Raw genomic sequence first — 21,619 nt, 5'->3', positions numbered from 1 at the left:
TCCAAAGTTTTTTTCTGTCAACAACATGGAGTGTGAACTGAAAGGTGGTGGCACTGGAAGCCACAGACCCAGTGCATTCACTCATCAGGTGAAAAATCGTGCGAATCAGCCAAGGCAGTGCCTTTTTTCAGTTGAAAGGAGGGAAATAAATGAAATGGTTTAAAAGAAATAGATAGGACTTAGTGACTTGATAGTCCTTAAAACTGAAGATGTCTAATTTGTCATGAGAAATAGGTTTGTCAAGATTAAAATATAAGGTACATTATTATAATGAGATTACTTTTATCATTAATGTACTTCTCGGGGATTTGCATGGTGTTTTAAAGATGATACTGTTTTCTTCATTGTAAATATGTTTTTGTTTGTTTTTTAATACTTCCTAAGTATTACTAATTTGTTAGTAAGGGATCTATTTTAAGAAACGTAAACCTAAATTGTGTTTAACCTAGGATATACCAGAAGATATTCGTGAGAATTTAGTCGAGGAGCTTCCTCAGCCACGGAAAGTGCCCCGACGCCTCGATGAGTACACAAGGGAAGAGATCGAGGCTTTCCCAAGAGTGTGGTCTCCGTAAGTCTTCTCTCTTTCCTGTCTTTGTTTCTGTTTCTCTATTTTTTTAAGCTGACTTTAGTATCCCCTGTTTCCTTAACCAAATGACAAGATCCTTGAGGGTGGGAAGAGTAAACTTTTATTTTTTACTCCCTCGGATACTCTTTGCATCTTCTACAGCAAATAAACTCTACATGTAGATGTTAGAACCAAAAGTCTCGAAGTCTTTAAACCTTGCTCAGTACTTGCAGGGGTGTTCATAGGTGACTATAATTGCTAGATACTTTGTTTGGGATGGCATTACTTGGATCGACTATAGTCTCTTGGAATGATAAATGAATTGTCATTTCTTAAAACAAAGTGATTCTTCATTTTCCAGATTGCTTCACTAACCTGAGAATATCATCTAATGCAAAGTCGTTAATTCTGGATAATTAATAGCCTTGATCCAAATAGAAAAACAAAATAAAACACTTTTTGGTATCCTCTACACAATATCCTCTCTCTATGGTCCGGAAAGCTGCTGAGTTTTGACATACTATTTCCCATCTGATTGTTTCCAGTTTCCTTATCTGGCCTTCCAGGCTGTCCGTGACCTGGCATCCTCTGTGTCTCTGAAGCTTACGTTCTTCCCACCTCACTAGTCTAATAATAGCAGCTTGTTTAAGATTGTCACCCTTTTCATGCTATTTAATTCTTTCTTGCTTTTGTTCTATTACTTTGCCTGAAACAACATGCCCCTCGCCTCATCCTCTGCAATAACTCTAACTCATTCTTTCGACCTTAGTTCAAATATCATCACCAATAAGAAGTCTTGCCTAAACATCAAGACCAGACTATATGCTCAGCCATCTTCTGCCATATTACCTGCTGGGTAACTCTGTCATTACCACACTTAGCTCTTCAAGAGCAAGGGCTGTGTCTTGTTCGTCATTGCCTCCCCAGTGCGTAGAATAGTACTTCATATAATGAAGTCTTGGGGACATTTACAGAATTTATACAGTAGGTCTAAAAGAGAACCACACATCCTTATTGCTTGACCTACACAAGACAGCTCATCTTCCCACAGATACTACCCTCTGTGCTCTGAAAATTCATATCCCTTTATTGGCTCTTTACTCAGATAGGTTTGTGAAATACAGGTGAAATCACATACTTGTGAAAATATAAGCCTTCCCAGGATTGTCAGTATGCACAGCAATCTAATCTTGGACTCTGTTGTTATTACATGTATATAATCTTCAGAGTCTTTCCACACAGAAGTCTTTAGGATATTCTGTTTGAATCTTTTTAACTTTACTGACTTGTATCAAGGTACTCCTTTACTAAATCTGCAGATAAACAAAATAATGTAATTATTAGTGACATTTGTTATAGTAACTATTTATTGGACACTTTACCAATTGCCCAACACTGTGCTAGGTATTTTACGTGCATTGCATTTAATTCTCTCCACAGGCCTATAACATAGATATATTATTCCTATTTTTAAGTGTAAGGCAAGGGTCATCAGGTTTGTATATAGCCTGCATTTGAACCCAACTGTGTCTGATTCCAAAACCTATTTTCTTTCCATAGAAGCAAACTGCTTCATTAATTTAATTTCTCAACAAATATATTGCAGCTACCTCTTCTGTATAAGATACTGTCATAGGCACTAAGACACATGGAGAAACAGCATTAAAACAATTATTTAATTCAGGTGCACAAACTTCTACCGAATTCATGCTATGTGCCAGACCTTTTGATACATGTCTAGGATATACAGATGGTGAAGCATTTAAATGTAACCTCCTCCAGAAATCCTTCCTACACTCCTTAAACTGGATTAGCACCCCCTTAATAGGGTCTCATTGTACACTTCCTTTTCATTTACTGCATTTATTCTAATGTAACAAAATATCAGGGTGATTTTTTTTGTTGACTGTCTTTCTCTAACTAGACTCTGTGAGGGAACTGCGTGTTGTCTTCCTTAGCTGAGCATAGTAGCATCTGGCACATTAAGTAGGCACTCAGCAATTACTTAGTGAATACATGAAGAAATCAAATACCCTTGTATCAGCTTTTATAAATGAAGTTAGGAAAGAATCTCTAGAAGATATAAAGTGAAGGTAATAAAATGCTCCAATTTAATACTAATTCTTCATACTACAATCAATGAAATCGACTATCTTTGAAAACACCTTGTTTTAATTCTTTTGTTTCTCTTCATTGTATCCTCTGAATTAATCAATTTTCAGTTGATATCAAATGAATGATTAACAAACGATGTAAAAAATTGAAAAAATTGATTTTATTGGTATCTGATACTATTACCAGCTAGTTATCAGGATACATTCTCATGATAAGTATTTCTTTCTAAAATAAAGAAGTGCATTTCTCATCACTCCTTAGATTCTGGTTTTCATTGCTTGACAATGACAATGTCATGGACCAGAAACTATACATTATGTGACGTGATTTGATTCTAACAACTAGGTTAAGTGATTGTCTCTCTTCTTTTGACCTTTTTAAATACCTATTAAATAGTTTGCTTTCTTGTCAAAATCGAGTCTGTTTTAAATTCTTTTTATTTAAATTCATTTTTTTAACCTAGGTTATGTAGTGGTTTATTTAGATAAATCAGTAGTTTGTGAAAATAAGGGTTGTACAATTTGTTTTACATGCTTTGATATTTACAGTTTTCCCCTTTGACATCTGAGAGATGAGACTTCTATACTTGGAAATTTTTTATACTTTCAGAATTAATTTAACTTGCTTCTTAGAGACTTACATGGTCATTTATTCAAGACACTCAATGGGCCTTTTCCTACTTAAACTACATGGAACTTAAATTTATCTTCAAAACTGAACCCTCATATATGGAATATTTTTCTAGGAAGATGTAAACATTTTTTTAATTCTTTTTTTTTTTAATGTTATTTATTTCATAAAAGAGAGAGAGAGAGCACAAGCAGGGGGGAGGAAGAGAGAGAATCCCAAGCAGACTCCACGATGTTAGCACAGAGCCTGACGCGGGCCTCAATCCCACAAACCATGAGATCGTGACTTGAGTTGAAATCAAGTTGGATGCTTAACTGACTGAGCCATCCAGGTGCACCTAAAATTATTTTAAAGAGATGTGCAATTTGCTACAAATTGAAATTAATTTCTAACTTATGGAAAACACTTATTAGCTTAAATTTACACCCTGGAATTTTGTCTTTACTAAGAATTCACATAATACGGGCTTTGCATAATACAGACAACATTTACAAATAAAATACTCTTGCAAGTAAATTCAGGCATTCAATTAAAAACTTTCACTTTGGGGCATTTAAAAAGTATTAAATGTTCATTTAATAGGAACTGTGAATACAATACAAACTTAAGGAAGTAAATAATCTCACTGTAGTTAACATTTTGGTGTGTTACCTTCCACTGTTTCTTTGTGCTTATGTGTGTTTGTCTTTGGATTTTTTAATCCCCATTTTTTTCATAAATAAGAAAATGTGTGGCATAGAAAGAAAAATAATTTGCCTGAGATCACACGAGCGTAAGTGGTGGCTTAGGGATTTAAACCTAAGGTGACTGGCTTCTGGGTCCTGGTCCTAACCACTCTGCTGGAGTGCCTCTTGTTGCCTCTTGTAGCATCTTATATAAGGGTGCTTAAGTTGTATGTAGTTCTCCAGTATTATGCTCTGGAAAGTTATATCCAGAAAAAGTATTTTGGTAGGTTACCATGCCGTATTAAGTTCTGTAAGTCTAAGAATGTCTTATCAGAGAGCACCTGGTGGCTTAGTCGGTTAAGCATCCGACTTTGGCTTAGGTCATGATCTCCAGGTTCATGAGTTCGAGCCCCATGTTGGGCTCTATGCTAACAGCTCAGAGCCCGGAACCTACTTTGGATTCTGTGTCTCCCTCTCTCTCTGCCCCACTTCTGCTCACGCTCTGTCTCTATCTCAAAAATAAGTAAACATTAAAAAAAAATTTTTTTTAAAAAGAGTGTCATATCAGATTTTCTTATAGAAACACCACCATAAATGAATTTATATTCCTAACCCAGAGGGGTATGGTACTTTTTTTAAAAATAGAAATACCAAAGATGCTACGTAATCAAGTATGTGACCAAACATAGATTCTGCAGTTGGAGTTGATCTCAACAGTTTATAGGATTGACCCCACATCAGTCTCCGTGCTCAACACGGAGCCTGCTTGGGATCCTCTCTCCCTCTGCCTTTGCCTCTCTCCCCTGCTCATGTACGCGCTTGCTCTCGCTCTCTCTCTCTCTCTCTCTCTCTGTCTCTCAAATAAAGTAAAATAAAAAAATAATATGGGTATACAGTTACAGTTTAAGAATATATCATCGGGGCGCCTGAGTGGCTCAGTCGGTTAAGCATTCGACTTTGGCTCAGGTCATGATCTCAAGGTTCGTGAGTTCGAGCCCCATGTCGGGCTCTGTGCTGACAGCTCAGAGCCTGAAGCCTGTTTCAGATTCTGTGTCTCCCTCTCTCTCTGACCCTCCCCCGTTCAGGCTCTGTCTCTCTCTGTCTCAAAAATAAATAAACATTAAAAAAAAATTTTTTTTAAAGACTGTATCATGATATAGGTGTACTAGTCATTTAACATAAATCATTCAACACTTTATTCTTCTGCACAAGAGCTGACATCAAGTTCAGTTAGTTTTTATTACTGTGGAATGCATATAACCAGGAAAAAACAGGCATTTTTGGATTATCCAAAATGCTTCTTGTCAGAGAAACAGATGATCTTTTAGTTTGGAGCTGTCTAATAGAACTTTCCACGATGATGAAAAACTCTATATCTGAGCTATCTAATAATATAGTGGCTCCTGAGTACTTACACTGTAGCTAGTGTGACTGAGGAACTGAATTTTTAGTTTTATGTAATTTAATTAAGTTAAATTTCAGTAGCCTCATGTAGCTAGTGACCACCTTAATGAACGTTGCCATTTTAGTTTGCCATTTCACAAAGTTCTAGTATTAAATATTATATGTTAGAATTAAAATTAAAATATGTAACATACTATGCAGTGCAATCCATTGAAAATGGGATTTCTCATTACTGGTGGGTTTGCTTTCATGAGAATTTTTTTTTCTCCTTTTGGAGAAGGAGCCTGCTTAAAATATGCTCTCGTTCCACCCAAAATAGCTAAGCCAACAATATAGTCTTCCTTTGGAATGTAGTAATTGGAACTTATTCAAGATAGATCTGATGGTGAATCTGCAGAGACCTCACTGAAACAGATGTACTTAGATTGCACCTAAATAAATAGAGACAAAAATAGCTTGCTTTGGTTGTTGTTTCCTGAGCAATAAAACTTAAAATATGCATATAGTGTAGAAATGTACATTTTAAACTTGGAACTGTTACTAGCTTTTGGTTAAATGAAAGTTTATTAGCTTTTCTATTAGAGGCAAAAGCTTTTGAACAACACATAATAACAATAGTCAAAACTAAGCTTTGAACCCAGTAGGTGATTGGCAAAATTTGTTTTAATCTTAATTAAAAGCTCTGTTGTTGAGATTTCATTTAAATTATTTTAAATCATGAACGTTATGTTCTCTCAGGCCTAATTTCAGTTTATGTCAGATTTTCTTAGGCTAGTGGTGTGGTCATTTTTAAAACAGTTTTAGACAAGGAGGAACGAAACTGATCTTTATGAGAAAATGGAATATTTTTAATAACTAGAAGTCATTTTCTTATATGAGAAGTATTGCCTTTACACTCCACTTCTTAAGTTAGTGGATATACTTGGTATATTAGTCACTTCTGTATCTCATGGATACGTAAATTATGTTAGAATATGTTATGAAGTTATATTTTATTTCTTGATGGTACAGAATAGATGTAGGATTGCCATGTACTAGTGGTGATTGTAGGGTATGCTCTTAAATTCATTTGTCAAAGAAGAAGCAGGAGCATTGTTCTTTCTTCACAGTTCTGTGGCCTGGGATTATAGCTTTCAAATGGTCAACTTATTTTAATAGCATCAATAGTTATTTCCATAATCATCATGGTTTTGCCAACACATTACAAAACCACAGTAATCATGGAAATTGTCATGCTATCACTGTAATGGAAACTTTTCATTATGTATGATAAAAATAAAACTTGGATCACTTTAAACATTTTTTATTTTCATTTTTACAAAATTCTGTAGGAGAGCTTTTCTTAGGAAAATCAAGGTATGTGGAAAATTTCAACTTGAATTGTTTTGCATCACCCACAGAGTGAGTGATGAAACAATACCAAAAAAGAAATAGATATTTTATCCTAACTCATTAAATCTGTAATGCTCTATTTTAAGCAAAACCCTCACCTTTGTATACAAATGAAGTGTGAAAAATTCAGCTTCAATAAATCTTGAAAGGAGATGTTTATAATGAAAACCCATGTCCTTGGTGGTTCGTGTACTTTAGAGTGTGCTGTTAGAAGTGTGCCTGCAAAGGAGAGGATGGCCAGAATAAAAGTGGGGAAGTAGGAGGACACTCGTGATTGGCCCTAATTGTCTTTGCTGAAAGCAGGATTCAGTTTAGACTGTTTTCTGGGTGACACCTCCTGCTCTGTAGAAGGAAAACAGGTGTGGGCACATTGGCACTGGGAAGGGGCCGCGGTGAGCATCCTGGCTAGTCTGTAGCTCTAGAGGAGAGCAGTGATTTCAGCTTAGTACATGCCCTCTGATATGAAACCTATAAATCCTAATAATCTACAGATTTTCAGTCTTAGTTAAATGAATACCCAGAAAAAAATTTTTTTACCTATGTCTTTTTTATAAAATGTGCTTCACATCAGAGGCTTAATATAAAGACGTTAAAGAAGGAATTTTACCTTTTCAAAACCCATAAGGAATTGGGATCTAGACATCTTCAAGATTTTCCACAATTTTATGCTCGTCTAGTCATAATGGCATTTTCCTACAAGATTTAACTTAATTTGCTGCTCTTCACAGGCAGAAGTTATTAGCTGGACTTCAGGAGCAGGGTTACATTCCAATTTTCCCGTTATTTCAACCAGCTCAGCATTGGCATTAACTGTAGACCTCAGTATTTCCAGGGCTGAGTTTGCTCAAATTAGACATTCTAAACTTTGCTGTTCTTTTGGATATGAACAGATTAGGACTGGTTGTTAAAATTAAAAATAATCTCTACTTGAACAACCAAATCAAATCATTCCTAGCCAATAGAGCTTACGACTTAAAAATGGTAATTAAATGTAACAGCAATTCCTATTTATTTTAATTGAAAAAAACAGTAAATTGATTTTAAAAAAAAATTTAAACAATCCTATGAGTTTACTTTAGTTTTTTTTTTTTTTTTTTTTTAAGCAGTATTGAAATTTTTCTTATCAGGATTTGGTACATGGTACAAGTGCCTAGAAAAGTGAGTGTAGAGGCACCATTATTCTGCCTCACCATCTCCTGTACAGCTAACATCTTTAGTTGAGAGGACTGTATTTCAAGGAATATGTGATGTCACCAGATTTCTTGTAATGTCTCATTCTAAATAATTTCATGAATACAATGGCAGTGACATAAAACTCATACTGACCTTTATTGTTCTTAAGATGACTCCATTGTCCAAATTTTATTCTCATCTTTTAAATATTTTTTGTTGGAGTAAACATTATACGGACAAATATTATTTATGAGTGAAAAGACATAAGACCTAAGGGGGAATAAAATGTTTTTTGAGATTTATTACACTTACGCTATACCCAATTTCATGGATTTACAACTGAAATTCAAATGCTTTTTTCTTCTGGAAAATAAATCATCTTAATGGGATAAATAATACTAAGTGTCTCTAACTGAACTATCATGTAAACTGTGTGTTTTATAGCTTTATGTTTCATTATCCACAGACCAAATGGATTTTTCCCAGCATTTTACAGTGAAAACTAAAATCTCCCTGAAGATTTTTTTCTAAAGTCAAAAGATAAATTCTTTTATAGAAATGTCCTCATTTTCAAGTTAATTTAAATGTGTTGGTCTCTATCATTTTTTTGTCCTGATTTTAATCTGAATTTCTAAGATGTATTTGTTTCATTTTAATGAGTGGCAGTATTTTGCCTGTTTCATTTAATGAGTGGCTGGCAACATTTTGCATAAGGATGTCAGTGACCAAGGATTTGCTATAGAAAATTGATAATTTTGTGAGATGTGGTGTGATTTTAACTTTAAGGTTTGTGAGCAGTCACAGGCACCACAGAATACTTTCTATATAGCTCATACAGACCTTTTTGTAAGTTCTGTTTCTTTATTCAAAAAAGTGATTTTTTTTTAAAGCAATAGTGTTTGAAGGCAGTTTGTTGCTAGTGACAAGTATTAAGCGCAAAATGAATTATTGCTATAGAACATTTAGTAGCTGTGTAATTTAGCACAGTTTAGAAAATGAATTAAAGAAAGTTTTATGTTGGCTAATTCTTTGAAGATTCATTAATCTCCCAAATTATCCTAAGCATGTATGTGAAAGCTTAGAACTTTGAGCTTTCACCTCAGAGGTCAAAGTGTACGTGTGTGTGCGTGTGTGTGTGTGTGTGTGTCCATGGTGCATCTCCTTCTATTAGAAAATGCACTGTCTAGGAGCGCCTGGGTGGCTCAGTCTGTTAAGCGTCTAACTTCATCTCAGGTCATGATCTCGCGATTTGTTGAGTTTGAGCCCGCATCGGGCTCTGTGCTGACAGCTCAGAGCCTGGAACCTGCTTCAGATTCTGTGTCTCCCTCTCTCTCTCTCTGCCTCTCCCCCCTCACACTTTGTCTCTCACTCTCAAAAATAAACATTTTTAAAGATTATAATAAAAAAAAAAATGTACTAAAGACAGAACTTTGTCTTGCTTACTGCTGTGTTCCCAGTGTCCATGCCTGGACCTGACCCTCAGTAATCTTTGTTGAATGAACAAATGATCAGAATCTTATTTCCCTGAAAGAGAAATTGACTTTTATTTTATGAAGTATGGTAAATTCATATTTTGGCCTTTGCTTTAAAGTTTGCTTAATGGCTATAGCTAAAATAGAAAATTTTGAGGGGTGCCTAGGTGGCTCAGTCGGTTGAGCATCTGACTTCGGCTCAGGTCATGATCTCACGGTTCATGGGTTCAAGCCCGGCATCAGGCTCAGTGCTGAGAGCTCGGGGCCTAGAGCCTGCTTCAGATTCTGTGTCTCCCTCTCTCTCTGCTCCTCCCCTGCTCACACTCTGTCTCTCTCTCAAAAATAAATAAAGATTAAAAAAACAATTTTTAAATAGAAATTTTTCTTAAGAGTCTGCTTTAGTGTAATTCTGATATACTTAATTTTGGATACTTTGTATTACATATATAAAGAAAAGATTGGTAATTTTGTTAAAATGTAACATTTCTGCCAAGGAGTAAATTTCTATGGAAAAAAAAAACTAATAGAGATTAGCTTTCTGTAACAGCATTTGTAATGTCTCTTCAAAGATTTCCTGAGATTATTGTAAAATGCTGTTATTTACAAAAATATTAACCTTATATAATATTACTTTTTATTTTAAAACTTCATAATATTTTTGCACTGAAACAGTCACCAAGAACTAAGGCAAACAGATGCAGAATATAAATTTACTCATCATCCTTCTTACCAAGGATTAAGCCATTTCATTTAAGTTCAAAACATTTAAGCATCCATACTATCAAAAGCAACATACTAGATGCCAGGTGTCTTGCTTTTAAAAATTATTTAATCTAGTAAGGACATTAGGTAGATATACACATAAAGTAGGGTAAGTATGTAAACAACATAATCCAAGATTTTAATTCTGATGAATATAGTCATATTAATGTTGTCATATATGGATTAGCAACACTTAAAGAACCAAGTATGACATTTAACTCAAATTACTAACACTACATGAGCTACAATTTAATCTTTCTTTGATGTTAGATCCCATAGGAATTTCAGTATCCAGCCTCAGTACATGTTATTATAACTTAAATTATTTCTTCTTGTATCAGAAAAGCATAAAACTTCTTGTTAATAAAGTCCTCTCATGGTAAAAAGCCAAGAAGGATACTGTATAGCAGATGGAATCACCTCTAGCTGAGGAAGAAGTGTGTTACCTTCTCTTAGACACAGCATAGTTTCAGAAATTTACTAAAGGTGCTTCATTTGCTTCTTCAGCATCTTCAAATAGTAATCTCCTCTGTGTTATGAATAGCTCTTTCTGAGGTGAAGCCTTGCTAAGTCATCATGTGGTCCATGGACCAGCATTGCATCACGTGGGAGCTTGTTGGAAATGCAGTCTGAGCCCCTCTACAGATTAACTGAATCTGAATCTGCATCTTCACAAGAGCCCAAGTGATGTGTTTGCCCAGTGAAGGTTGAGAAGCACTCAGGTAAATAGTCCTCCCCTCCGCTTTCTTATCTTGGATTTCTTTTAGTGGAAGGGAATAAGCAATGTAAGTGCATAGTATGTGTGCCTGCTTTTGTACGTGTGTGTGTGTGTGTGTGTGTGTGTGTGTGTAGAAATAAAACTGTATTTAGTGTAAAAACCTCACTTTTCCTCACGAGGGTATCTCCTGAACACCATGTAATATCATTAAGTGCTTCGGTATGAGTTGATGTTTCTGGCTACGCCAACATCTGAAATATCTGGTCCCTTGGCCATGATAACTGTTTTCCCCTCCTGGAAGCAAATTAACCATCCATAAAAGATCCTGATGACCTTCATTAAAAAAGGAAAGGAGTTTGTAAAAGTGGCATTTTCAAGGTAGTCACTGCGCTGTAATAACAAATATGTTACAGGTATCCCCTATATGCTGGGCACTGTGCTAATTGCTGGAAGCATGAGGTCAGTTATATTGGGAGCCTGCCTCCAAAGGAACCAACAGCCTAAGAGGAGTCATATAGAATGAAATGGTGCAAGCAGGCCCTGGGAGTCAGAAGGTCTGCCCTAGGTCCCTACCATCCACTTCGTAGCTCTGTGCTGTTGGGCTAGTTGCCCGGCCTCCCTGAGCCTCAGTATTGTCAACTATAAGATGGGATTGATAAAAGTGTCTTTCCCACAATGTAGTTGTGAGAGTTAAATGAGATAACGCATGTGAAGTCGTTAGTATACTTGATAGCATCTAATAAGCATTCAGTACATCTTACATAAACAACAAAACTTACTCATATAAGTAAGGGCAATTATAATTTGAAAAACACTGTGCTAGAAGTATGCATGCTATTCTCTGGCAATCTCAGAGAAAGGGCCCCTAAGTTAGAAAGGAAGTTTATAGAGGGCTTCCCAGGTGATGTGATTTTTGAGGAGGATTTTGACGGATTAGTCAAGCCTTCCAGGCAGAGAAAAGCTCAAGTACCCAAGTCCAGAGGTGTGAAAGTGTTTATCTGGGCAATAGCAAGTAATGTAATGGGACCAGAATGTAAAGGGATGGGGTATACAAAGAATAACTCAGAAATGTTAGCTGAGGCCATGTCATGCAGGGTTATATATTGAATTCCAAGGTGTTTGAATTTTGACAAAGCAGTGGAGGACTACTGAAGATGTTTTAAGCAGGGCTACTTGATAATGCAGAAGTGGGATGGAAAAGAAGGAGCCTGTTGTAGAGACTCTGACATGTCTTCTCTTTCTCCTAAACTCCAAATCCCAATTGTTGGCTGCCTGTCGTGTCCAGATCTCATCATAATCGAAACCAGGATCCTTCCCTTCCAATTTGTTCTTCTGCCTGTATTCCCTGTCCTGAAAAAGTCAACAGTGTTGCCATTGACGGAGGTCTTCAAGCTGAAAATCAGGAATCCTCCCTGAATCATCCTTTTCTAGTAGGGCCTTCCTCCTCCACCTCCCTAGCCCCTTCCCCGCTCCCTTTCCACCCTCTCCCCAGCAACATGGTACTGCCTCTTAAATCCTGAACCTGCCCTTTCTTCTCACTCATTACGACTACAGCCCTCTTTATCCTCCTCACTTCTACCAAAAAATCTGGAAACAATTCTGGGCTTTATTAGCCCCCTGTAGCCTTCAGGTCACTACCTACATTCCGTACATCACAGATTACACCCTTCGCACACATTTCCCGTTTTACTTATAATGCCCACTAAAAGATGCTTTTCTCATCTCATTGTTATTTAATAAGTTAACCTTTGGTGTGGAAACAACTAGACTGTGACTAAGCACATTTAGTTTTATTGAGTTGCAGAGACTTCTTGTTAGGACATTAGATTAAACAATTTCTTTCTAAATTATTATTATTATTGTTATTATTTTAGAGAGAGAGAGAGAGCACAAGGCGGGGAGAGGGGCAGAGAGAAAGAAAGATTCTTAAGCAGACTCCACGCTCAGGGCGGAGCCTGATACAAGGCTCCATTCCACCGGCCTGGGATCGTGACCTGAGCTTAGATCAAGAGTCCGAGGTGCAACCGACTGAACCGCCCAGGGACTGACCCCTCAAGATTTCTTTCTAATGGCATCACCACCACCCTTTAGTAATTATATGAACCAGCTCGACAGGAGAATAAGTTGTTTCTTTAAATGTGCTGCTGTCTCTTGACTGGGAACCGCTCTGGTTGTAGTGAGTCATATGCCAGAGATTACATGGGTGCACTTTGGAGCCACATTCAGCTATCAGACCACACTGTCTTTCCCGAGGCTTTGGATGCAGTTTTTACATTTGGAAAGAGATTTCAAAAACAGTGACAAAATTCCACAGTTTCTCTTCTTGTTGTTACAGAACAGCTGATATGGTGAAGCATATTTGGCTGGTTTCCCAGATCAGAGCCTGTGTTCCTCGGAGCTAAATAATAACTCTGAATTGTAATACAGTTTGTTTACTCAGCCAGTAGACTGTTGGTCTTCATAGCTGAGCTATCTGGTATCTTGTGAGTATTCTGTTTAAGAAAACATGCTGTAAATGTAGAAAGGGACTAGATAAGTTATGTAGGGGCAAACAGAGTTCATGTACTCATTAAAGGAACTCAAACTGTCGAATATTTTTACAGCTGTTTCAAAAATATCTAGTTTACTGATTACGAATTTCCTTCTGAAAATTCCATATGAGCTCAACATCTACAAATACACCTATGTAAAAGATAAAAGGACACTTCAAAATTTTTTGCATTTTGTAATTTCCTGCTCTTCATTTTGTCCACTATTTATGATTTAACATTTACCTTAAAAAATATTTTTTTGTTTTAATTTACTGCTGGAAGTAACTTTCAAGTATGATTGATCCTATAAATGTATAAATGACGAAAAGACCAGTTTTACCAGTTTTAGTTAAAATATCAAAGGTCTGGTGTTTATACATTTATTTGGTATATGTATCATAATGAAAAATAAATTGAGGGACACCTGGGTGGCTCAGTCAGTTGCGCCTCTGACTTCAGCTCAAGTCATGATCTCACAGTTTATGAGTTCAAGCCCCACATCGGGGTCACTGCTGTCAGCTCAGAGCCCACTTCAGATCCTCTGTCCCCCTCTCTCTCTCTGCCTCTCCCCCGCTCACAGGTGCTCTCTCTCAAAAATGAATAAATGTTTTTAAAAAAAGACAACGTAGGGGCACCTGGGTGGCTCAGTTGGTTAAGCGTCCCACTTCGGCTCAGGTCGTGATCTCACAGTTCGTGAGTTCGAGCCTCACATCAGGCTCTGTGCTGACAGTTTAGAGCCTGGAGTCTACTTCGGATTCTGTGTCTCCCTCTCTCTCTGCTCCTTCCCTGCTCATGCTCTGTCTCTCTGTCTCTTTAAAAAGACAATATCGGATGAGCACTGGGTGTTGTATGGAAACCAATTTGACAATAAATTATATGTAATATAAAAATAAACAAATAAATAAACAATGTCTATTTGAAAATAAATTTAGCATGATAAAATAATATAAATAGGGAAATTACTCATTCAAAAATTGCCTTGATTAGGTAAATCCATATGCTTATATGATTTTAAAGATCATAGCAATCCTTTCTCTGAAAAGGGCTTTAAGAAAGTATATTTAAAATTGGAACAGATGTTAAATTCAAGTTTTTAAGTTACTAAATACATTCATGCATAGGCATAAGGTGGCCTATATTTATATTCTCAAAAGAGCTTGGGGATTGTCATTTTGTGATGATTTGGCTTTAGTGTTTTTCACCAAAAATCTAATATTTGTAGGTAATTTCTCAATGAATATTACTTTCATTTTAAGTTGAAAAATAGTCTTCCTTCGTCAGGCAGGAGAAAATGATACAATGATTCCTGACGAAATAAATGTTGATTCTTGTCTTTCAGACCTGAAGATTATCGACTATAGGAAAATGAAAATTGCAGAAAATATCCATGCGGTGATTAAAACTTCTTCCTGATGAGTCTCTCCTAACCTACAGGAAGAGTGAAACTTCCACTGCATTTTGACAAGAGACTTGTCATGGGTGCTGAAAGCTTGTGGAGAAAGGTCAGGGGGTGATATCCCTTCAATAGGAAATTGCAATAAAGTACATTATTTTAAGGAATTATTATGTAGTCCGATTTGAATGTTGTAAGTGATGATAAAGAATAAAATTGCTTACTTGTTTAACTCTTCAGTTTTTTACTTAATGGAAAAAACAAACCTAGATAGCGCTGCGGTTAACATTGCCAACAAGTACCTGTCCGTGTAAATTCCCTCAGGTTCCAGATCGCTGTTCTGGCCACTGGGGAAACAAACCCCACCTTAACCTTCCTCTCAGTGATTATTTTATCTAACCTCCCACCCATCTACATTCATCCTTCCAGGTCAGAAGGGTAAGGTTTGCCCTGAGGTATTTACAAAGTGCAGTCACCTCGGGGCGCCTGGGTGGCTCAGTCGGTTAAGCCTCCGACTTCAGCTCAGGTCACGATCTCACAGTCCGTGAGTTCGAGCCCCGCGTCGGGCTCTGGGCCAATGGCTCAGAGCCTGGAGCCTTCTTCCGATTCTGTGTCTCCCTCTCTCTCTGCCCCTCCCCCGTTCATGCTCTGTCTCAAAAATAAATAAACGTTAAAAAAAAAAACAAACAAAAAAACAAAGTGCAGTCACCTCTTTCCCATATAGCCTCTTGGTCTCCATGACACCAAAATAAACTGATGCCTGTCTACGTGGTGGAAATCTCACTGACTTGCCTGTGATGCCGTTTGCAGACCCCTGCACTGTGTCTCCATGCTTCCTCCTGCTGGCTCCTATGCACTTTTGTGCTGGGTACTTAGATTGGACTGCTGAGGTAAAGATCCCTAGCAAAATCTCTTCTTTAGAAATTAAGATGCTGAGCCATTGTATCTGGGCATTTGTGTGGTAGTTCTTTGTTTTTGTTTTCCTCCTCTTGCCCTACCCAATCAAGGAGTGAGTTTCAGGCACCTTTCCCAGTCATTCCGCAAACATGTATTGGCAGGCACAGCGCTGGGTGTTGGGAAAACAGAAATCACACGTGTCTTGCCCCAGCACCTCCTCGCCCCACCAAAGAGCATGCAGTCTACTGCAGAGTGGAATGATGCTGTGGATAAACTTACGAATATGTGCACTTGGGTGTCAGAGGCACAGGTATTAACTATGCATGAGCTGCGATGTAAGTATGTGTAGGGGAAAACAGTAACTAAAATTAAATAGGAAGTATTGCTAGTGAGCATCTGCCAGTGTGCCAAACACAGCAACACAGCGGCTTTATATAAATTAATTCATTTAGTTCATCCGTCAACCCTATAATATATATAATGTAATCCTCCCCATTTAAAAATAGACCTGCCAAAGTAGCAATAAGTGAAGTAACTTGGCCAAGATCACGGAACTGCTGAGTGGTAATCAAGATCTGAATCCAGGCAGTCTGGTTCGGAAGCCCAGGAACTTAGCCACTGCTAACTGAGAAAAAGTGAGTGTTTGTGTATCACAAATTCTGTAAGAAAGCAAGCATAACCTGGTACAGGTCAACAGCTGCCATTTGCAAGGAAGTGGCAGCTATATTTTAAGCTTTTGGACCAAAAAGAAGCTCCCTCCTTACTTTTGATGTGGTAACGTAGGCGTGAGTCAGTATGAAATAAGCCTCCGGCTCCTGAGGCAGCAGCTTTAATAGGAAATTTCTGCTGTACCCCGAACACCTAAAACAATGCCTGGTACCTATTTCGTGGTTGAGAGGGCTCACTGAAGAAAGCCCTTGTTTCTAACAAAACTGCAAATTTGAAGAGGTGAGGTCTTAGCAACATGCTCTACAATAACATTGAGCCCAGTCAGCATCATATTAAGTACCCAGTGAGAATATGGACACCATGGGAGAGAGCCAAAGCATGAGACTCTTAAAAACTGAGAACTGAGGGCTGATGGGGGGTGGGAGGGAGGGGGGGGTGGGTGATGGGTATTGAGGAGGGCACCTTTTGGGATGAGCACTGGGTGTTGTATGGAAACCAAGTTGATAATAAATTTCATATATTTAAAAAAATAATAAAAAAAATAAATGCTAACCATCAAAAAAAAAAAAAAAAAAAAAAAAGAATATGGACACCAATCCCCGCAAACCTCACCCTCACTTGCTGTGGGAGAGCCCCTTCGGTGGGGGAGGGGCTGTTCTCAGCTAGCTGGTGGACTGGGTTGCTCCTCCTTGCCGTTGGACACTGACTCCATTTTGCATACAGAGAACCAGAGCAGAGGATTTTGCACTGAGGAAATGGCCTTCCAAAGCAGAATCTGTCAGACTTTGCACTGCCTGCCCGTCTGCCATGGCTCGAGAGTTTGACAGCCTGACTTGTTCATATCCTACGAGAGCATGACCACAAGTAGCCCAACAAAAGTCACACCTGGCTGTAAGGGACCCAGTAACCTAGGTTACTAGGGAGAAAGACAAGCCGGACCCCTGGAATCGTGGGTGCTATTGAAGTCATGAGTGAGATGAATGGAGGAAACAAAAGAGAACTTTAAAAAAGAAGAGTTCTTACAAAACAAGAAGGAAACCATAATGCTTTCAAGAATCTTCTGGGAAGGACAAGGAAGCTGATACATATATAATAGCTATGTGCATCTGTAATGTGCAAATCAGTGCACATAAATAAGGAATCAAATCACTAAAACCAAAATTGTATTTGTTCATATGCAGTTTCGCACCAACGGCTAATACCAGGCAAACATGAGAAACACCATCCAGCTGAGCAGAATGGCCTGCGGTCGAATAACACAAAACACCTCCTCTCTTGGTTTTACCCAAGTGCATTGCCTAGTGTATTTTCTCTGTAAAACACAAGTGTCCGGATTATAAGTAGCAAAGGAACAGGGAAAAGCCTAAGTGTGGCAAAGCCCTGAAACGAGACAAAGTGTGATACTGCAGGAGCCAGGCGGCCTTAAGCACACTGACGAACCCAGGTGCCAACGCTGAGAACAAAAGAAGCAGGAGCTTAATCTTCCCACGAATCCCCTGCTTTCGGGGGAACTGAAAGCTGAAAAGCACTCATTTGCTATAGGTTGAAGATCACCCCAAATCTGATGGAGCAGGAGAGCACCTTGTCACCTCGTCTCATTTGGAGCCACACGAACCGCTTCTTCGCGAGAAGGCAAGACTAACAAAAGAATAAAACTTGGGTTTCTGTCTTAAGCTAATACAGGGGAACGAAAAACACAACAAGCCGTAGCCGTGTACCTCTGGTACCCCATTTCATTTGAAAAACTGTATTCTTCCTCTTCCCTATTTTCTATATTTCAAAAGCTACCACTCCTCACTATAAACACCTCCACTAAACAAACTTCATGTGTTGCCAAAATAACATGCTATATTTACTATAATGTTTCTCTATTAGGGACTTGTTTGTTTTGTTTTGTTTTTTAATGATTATTTTTGAGAGAGGGGAAAAAAAAAACAACACAAGTGCGGGAGGGGCAGAGAGGGAGACACACAATCCGAAGCAGCCTCCAGGCTCTGAGCTGTCAGCACAGATCCCTACGCAGGGCTTGAACTCAGGAACTGTGAGATTATGACCTGAGCCGAAGTTGGGCACGTAACTGACTCAGCCACCTAGGCGCCCCAGGAGCTTATGTTTAAAATTGTGGTTGTTTTCTAATATCACAAGACAGTGCAAGGTGTGAGCTTTCTGCCCCAGCTCCCCTTTTTCCCAAAAGCCCCGTTATTTGGGGGGAGTGCAGAATTCCACCAGGCAGGGATTATTTGTTTAGGAATGCATATGCCATGCCGTAGGGCCGATGGCTGTACTCACTGTAATTGCTGGTTTGGCACATCCTCCTGTCGGACTGACCCTTGCAGGGTGCTAAGAAGTCACAGTCTCCCCCAGCTCCAGCAGAAGTGACCACATGGGAAATACTGTACAGAAGTCCAGTGCCATCCCCTTGTCATGTCTGAGCTGACATAGAGAGCACCTCGCTGGAAGGCCTCCTCACTGGGGCACAGTGGTGCTGTTGCCACAGCCTGCCCTCATCTCCAGGCATGGGCTCTCTCCGGGATTCAATCTGCATCTCGTAGGTGGGTCAAGATAAACTAGTTCTAAAGCAGGTCTTTTAAGCCGTCATTGCCCAGAATGCAATCCTTTCCGTTCCTGTCCTAATTACCATTCTACATGTACTGAGTACAAAGAACTGTGCTCGGTGAGACTGATAATGTCTCTTGATTTGGACAGACTGGGCCATGCACTGACCCAGAGGCAAGGCTTGTTGTAATGAAGCAATGCCGCCATCTTTAAAAGTGAAGAGCAGAATTTTGTTTTACTTGTAAGGTTTAACTTAGATGAAGAAGACTTTAAAACACACACACACACACACGCAAATTGCCGTTATCAGATCCCCACGATGGTTCATTCCTTTACGACGAATTCCCTCCTGGATCCAGACACCGGCGCTATGCTTGTGCCCCATCTTTTTTCTACGCTGCATGATTTGTTTTCTGACCTTCCCCTGCAGAACGGGGTTAGTACCACATGCAGCCAAGAACAACATGAAAAGCCCATGTCTCTCCTGGCTGAAAACTCCCCCATGGAACAGGTAGCAAGTTCTGAGTCTGCAAAGCCTTAGAGCCCCAGGAGGAGTTCTGCTGCCAGGCTCCACAAGGCTGAGTTTGAATTGGATAAAACCCTATGTAAGAAGGTCTGATCTTTCCAAGACAGACATTAAGGCTACATTTCAACTTAAATACAGGCTCTTACAGAGAAATGGTATTTCCCTTTCTGCCCCAAACGCTGAAATAAGAGAGTTGAGTAGTTTTACAGCCTCGCGACTGCTCGGGGCCTCGCCTTACGAGGATGTAAAGCTGGGATCAGCTACCGGTAAAACAGATGGTTTTTGGGCTCCACCTGAGCCCAAACTTCTATTAGGCGGCTGCCAAGAAGTTTAGGATTCGTTTTCCACACGAAGACAGTGTAAACAGGACCTCAGAAGGAGACACACATTTGTATCAGTGCCATTTGGTCCACGAGAGACCCTTTGATTTCAAACAGATTTTTGCTTCAAGGCTTAACTTCGCTTTTACTGCGCTGACTTTTCAATTCCAAAGTTAATACTTATTAAAGCCTTGCAAACGGTGGCTGCTAGAAGACTAGTGTTTCACGGGCAACACCTGTGCTTTATAGGTTGCTGTTGTGGGGCTCCAGCTCATCAACCTATATTCAATTAACACTCTGAAATGATAATGTCATCTGACATCTTCTTTGGCAATCACAGAACTAAAGAGGGTCTTGATATTTAGAGAGAATTCTGAGTAAAAGCAACTACCTTTGACTTTTTGGCAAATTCACAAAATCCAAATAAAATATTTTTATAACTTGTGAGAAAAATATTACCAGTTATTTCATTACTATGTGCCGTTACCAGCACTGTGTATATGTAGAGCCAGTAAGTCATGGAGAAATATGAATGTGTGTATCCTTCAGAAAATTGGACCCAGAAGTCTAAACCTTGGAAGCGGTGATTAATCAGCCAACTCTCCAGTCTGTATTAACAAAGGATCAGCTGCTATATTTCATTCATTCAACCAATATTTATGTTCCAGAAACTATTCTAGGTTCTTGAAATAGAGATGTGAATAAGTTTCCTGCTATCATGGTGTGCTTCTGTGATTTACAATAAGAAATGTATATATTTGGTCTTCGTCCTATTCCTGGCACAGAGTGAAAACTTGGAATTTCCTCAGTGCTGAGAGTGGTAATGATGTATTTTGTTATGTTAATGAGATGACTTTGGGACCACACCTAAGGATGGGGATTGGTTGCCAGGAGAACCAACCACATGATCAGATTGGACCTTTCAGCCCCACCCTCGGACCTCCAGGGAGGAGAGAGGGACTGGAAGTTGAATAAATCACCAATGATCAATGAGTTAACCAATCATGCCTCTGTAATAAAGCCTCTGTAAAATACTCCAAAGGTCAGGGTTCTGAGAGCTTCCAGATTGGTGAATCAAAACACATCTACATGCGCACCTGCTGGGCCCCAAACTCCATGGGGACAGAAGCTCTTGTGTTTGGGACCTACCCCTATGTGTCACTTCACTAGCTGTTGATTCATATCCTTTAATACCCTTTGTAATAAGCTGGTAATCTAGCAAGGAAATGGGCTTCCTGAGTTTTGTGAGCCACTTTAGCAAATTATTCCAATCCAAGGAGGGGGTCATGGGAACCTCTGATTTATAACCAGTCAGAAAGCACAGGTGACAACCTGGATTTGTGACTGGCATTGAAGTGGGGGCAGTTTTGTGGGACTGAACCCTTAGCCTGTAGGATCTGACTATCTCCAGGAAAGTGTCAGCACCGCATTGAATCTGTGGGACATTGATCAGTGTCCACAGAGAATTGAGTGAATTACTTGAGGTGTTAAAGAAAAAAACACATGTTGGAACTGGTGTCAGCTTCATATCAGAGTCTACATTCTAGAAAGGGATGCAGAAAGCAAACATAATGTGTTACATACATATAGGTTATTTACAAGTTATAAGCGTTGGTGTTAAGTATGCGATCTCTCATCTACTGCCACAACCATCTTGGATAACACCACTCCAAAGCAATCATCTTTTCTCTCTCTCTCCCCGCCCCCCCCCCCCCCCCACCTCTCTCTGTCTCTATCTCTCTCTCATGTGTGTGCAAGATGCCTGGGGTCCAGCCAACTTGGACTGGGCTTGCCTTCAAGCCACAGTTTGGGCCCAGGTCTGTTCCAC

At 39.0% G+C, this 21,619-nt stretch overlaps 1 protein-coding gene across 1 annotated transcript in view; it reads left to right on the top strand.

Moving 5' to 3' along the window:
• The window catches only part of MRPL13 (mitochondrial ribosomal protein L13), a 48,601-nt gene extending 33,546 nt beyond the window's left edge, over positions 1-15,055 (top strand). The window contains exons 6-7 of the mRNA XM_019459941.2: positions 450-571; positions 14,770-15,055. Of these exons, the coding sequence (XP_019315486.1) occupies positions 450-571; positions 14,770-14,791 (144 nt within the window). The 3' untranslated portion in view covers positions 14,792-15,055. The remainder of the gene's footprint in view (positions 1-449; positions 572-14,769) is intronic.
• The last annotated feature ends 6,564 nt before the right edge of the window (positions 15,056-21,619 follow it).

This window comes from Panthera pardus, unplaced genomic scaffold, assembly GCF_024362965.1.
Source record: "Panthera pardus isolate Hobbes unplaced genomic scaffold, ASM2436296v1 HiC_scaffold_7, whole genome shotgun sequence".
NCBI classification, from domain to species: domain Eukaryota; kingdom Metazoa; phylum Chordata; class Mammalia; order Carnivora; family Felidae; genus Panthera; species Panthera pardus.
This window is presented reverse-complemented; position numbering and strand designations above follow the sequence as displayed.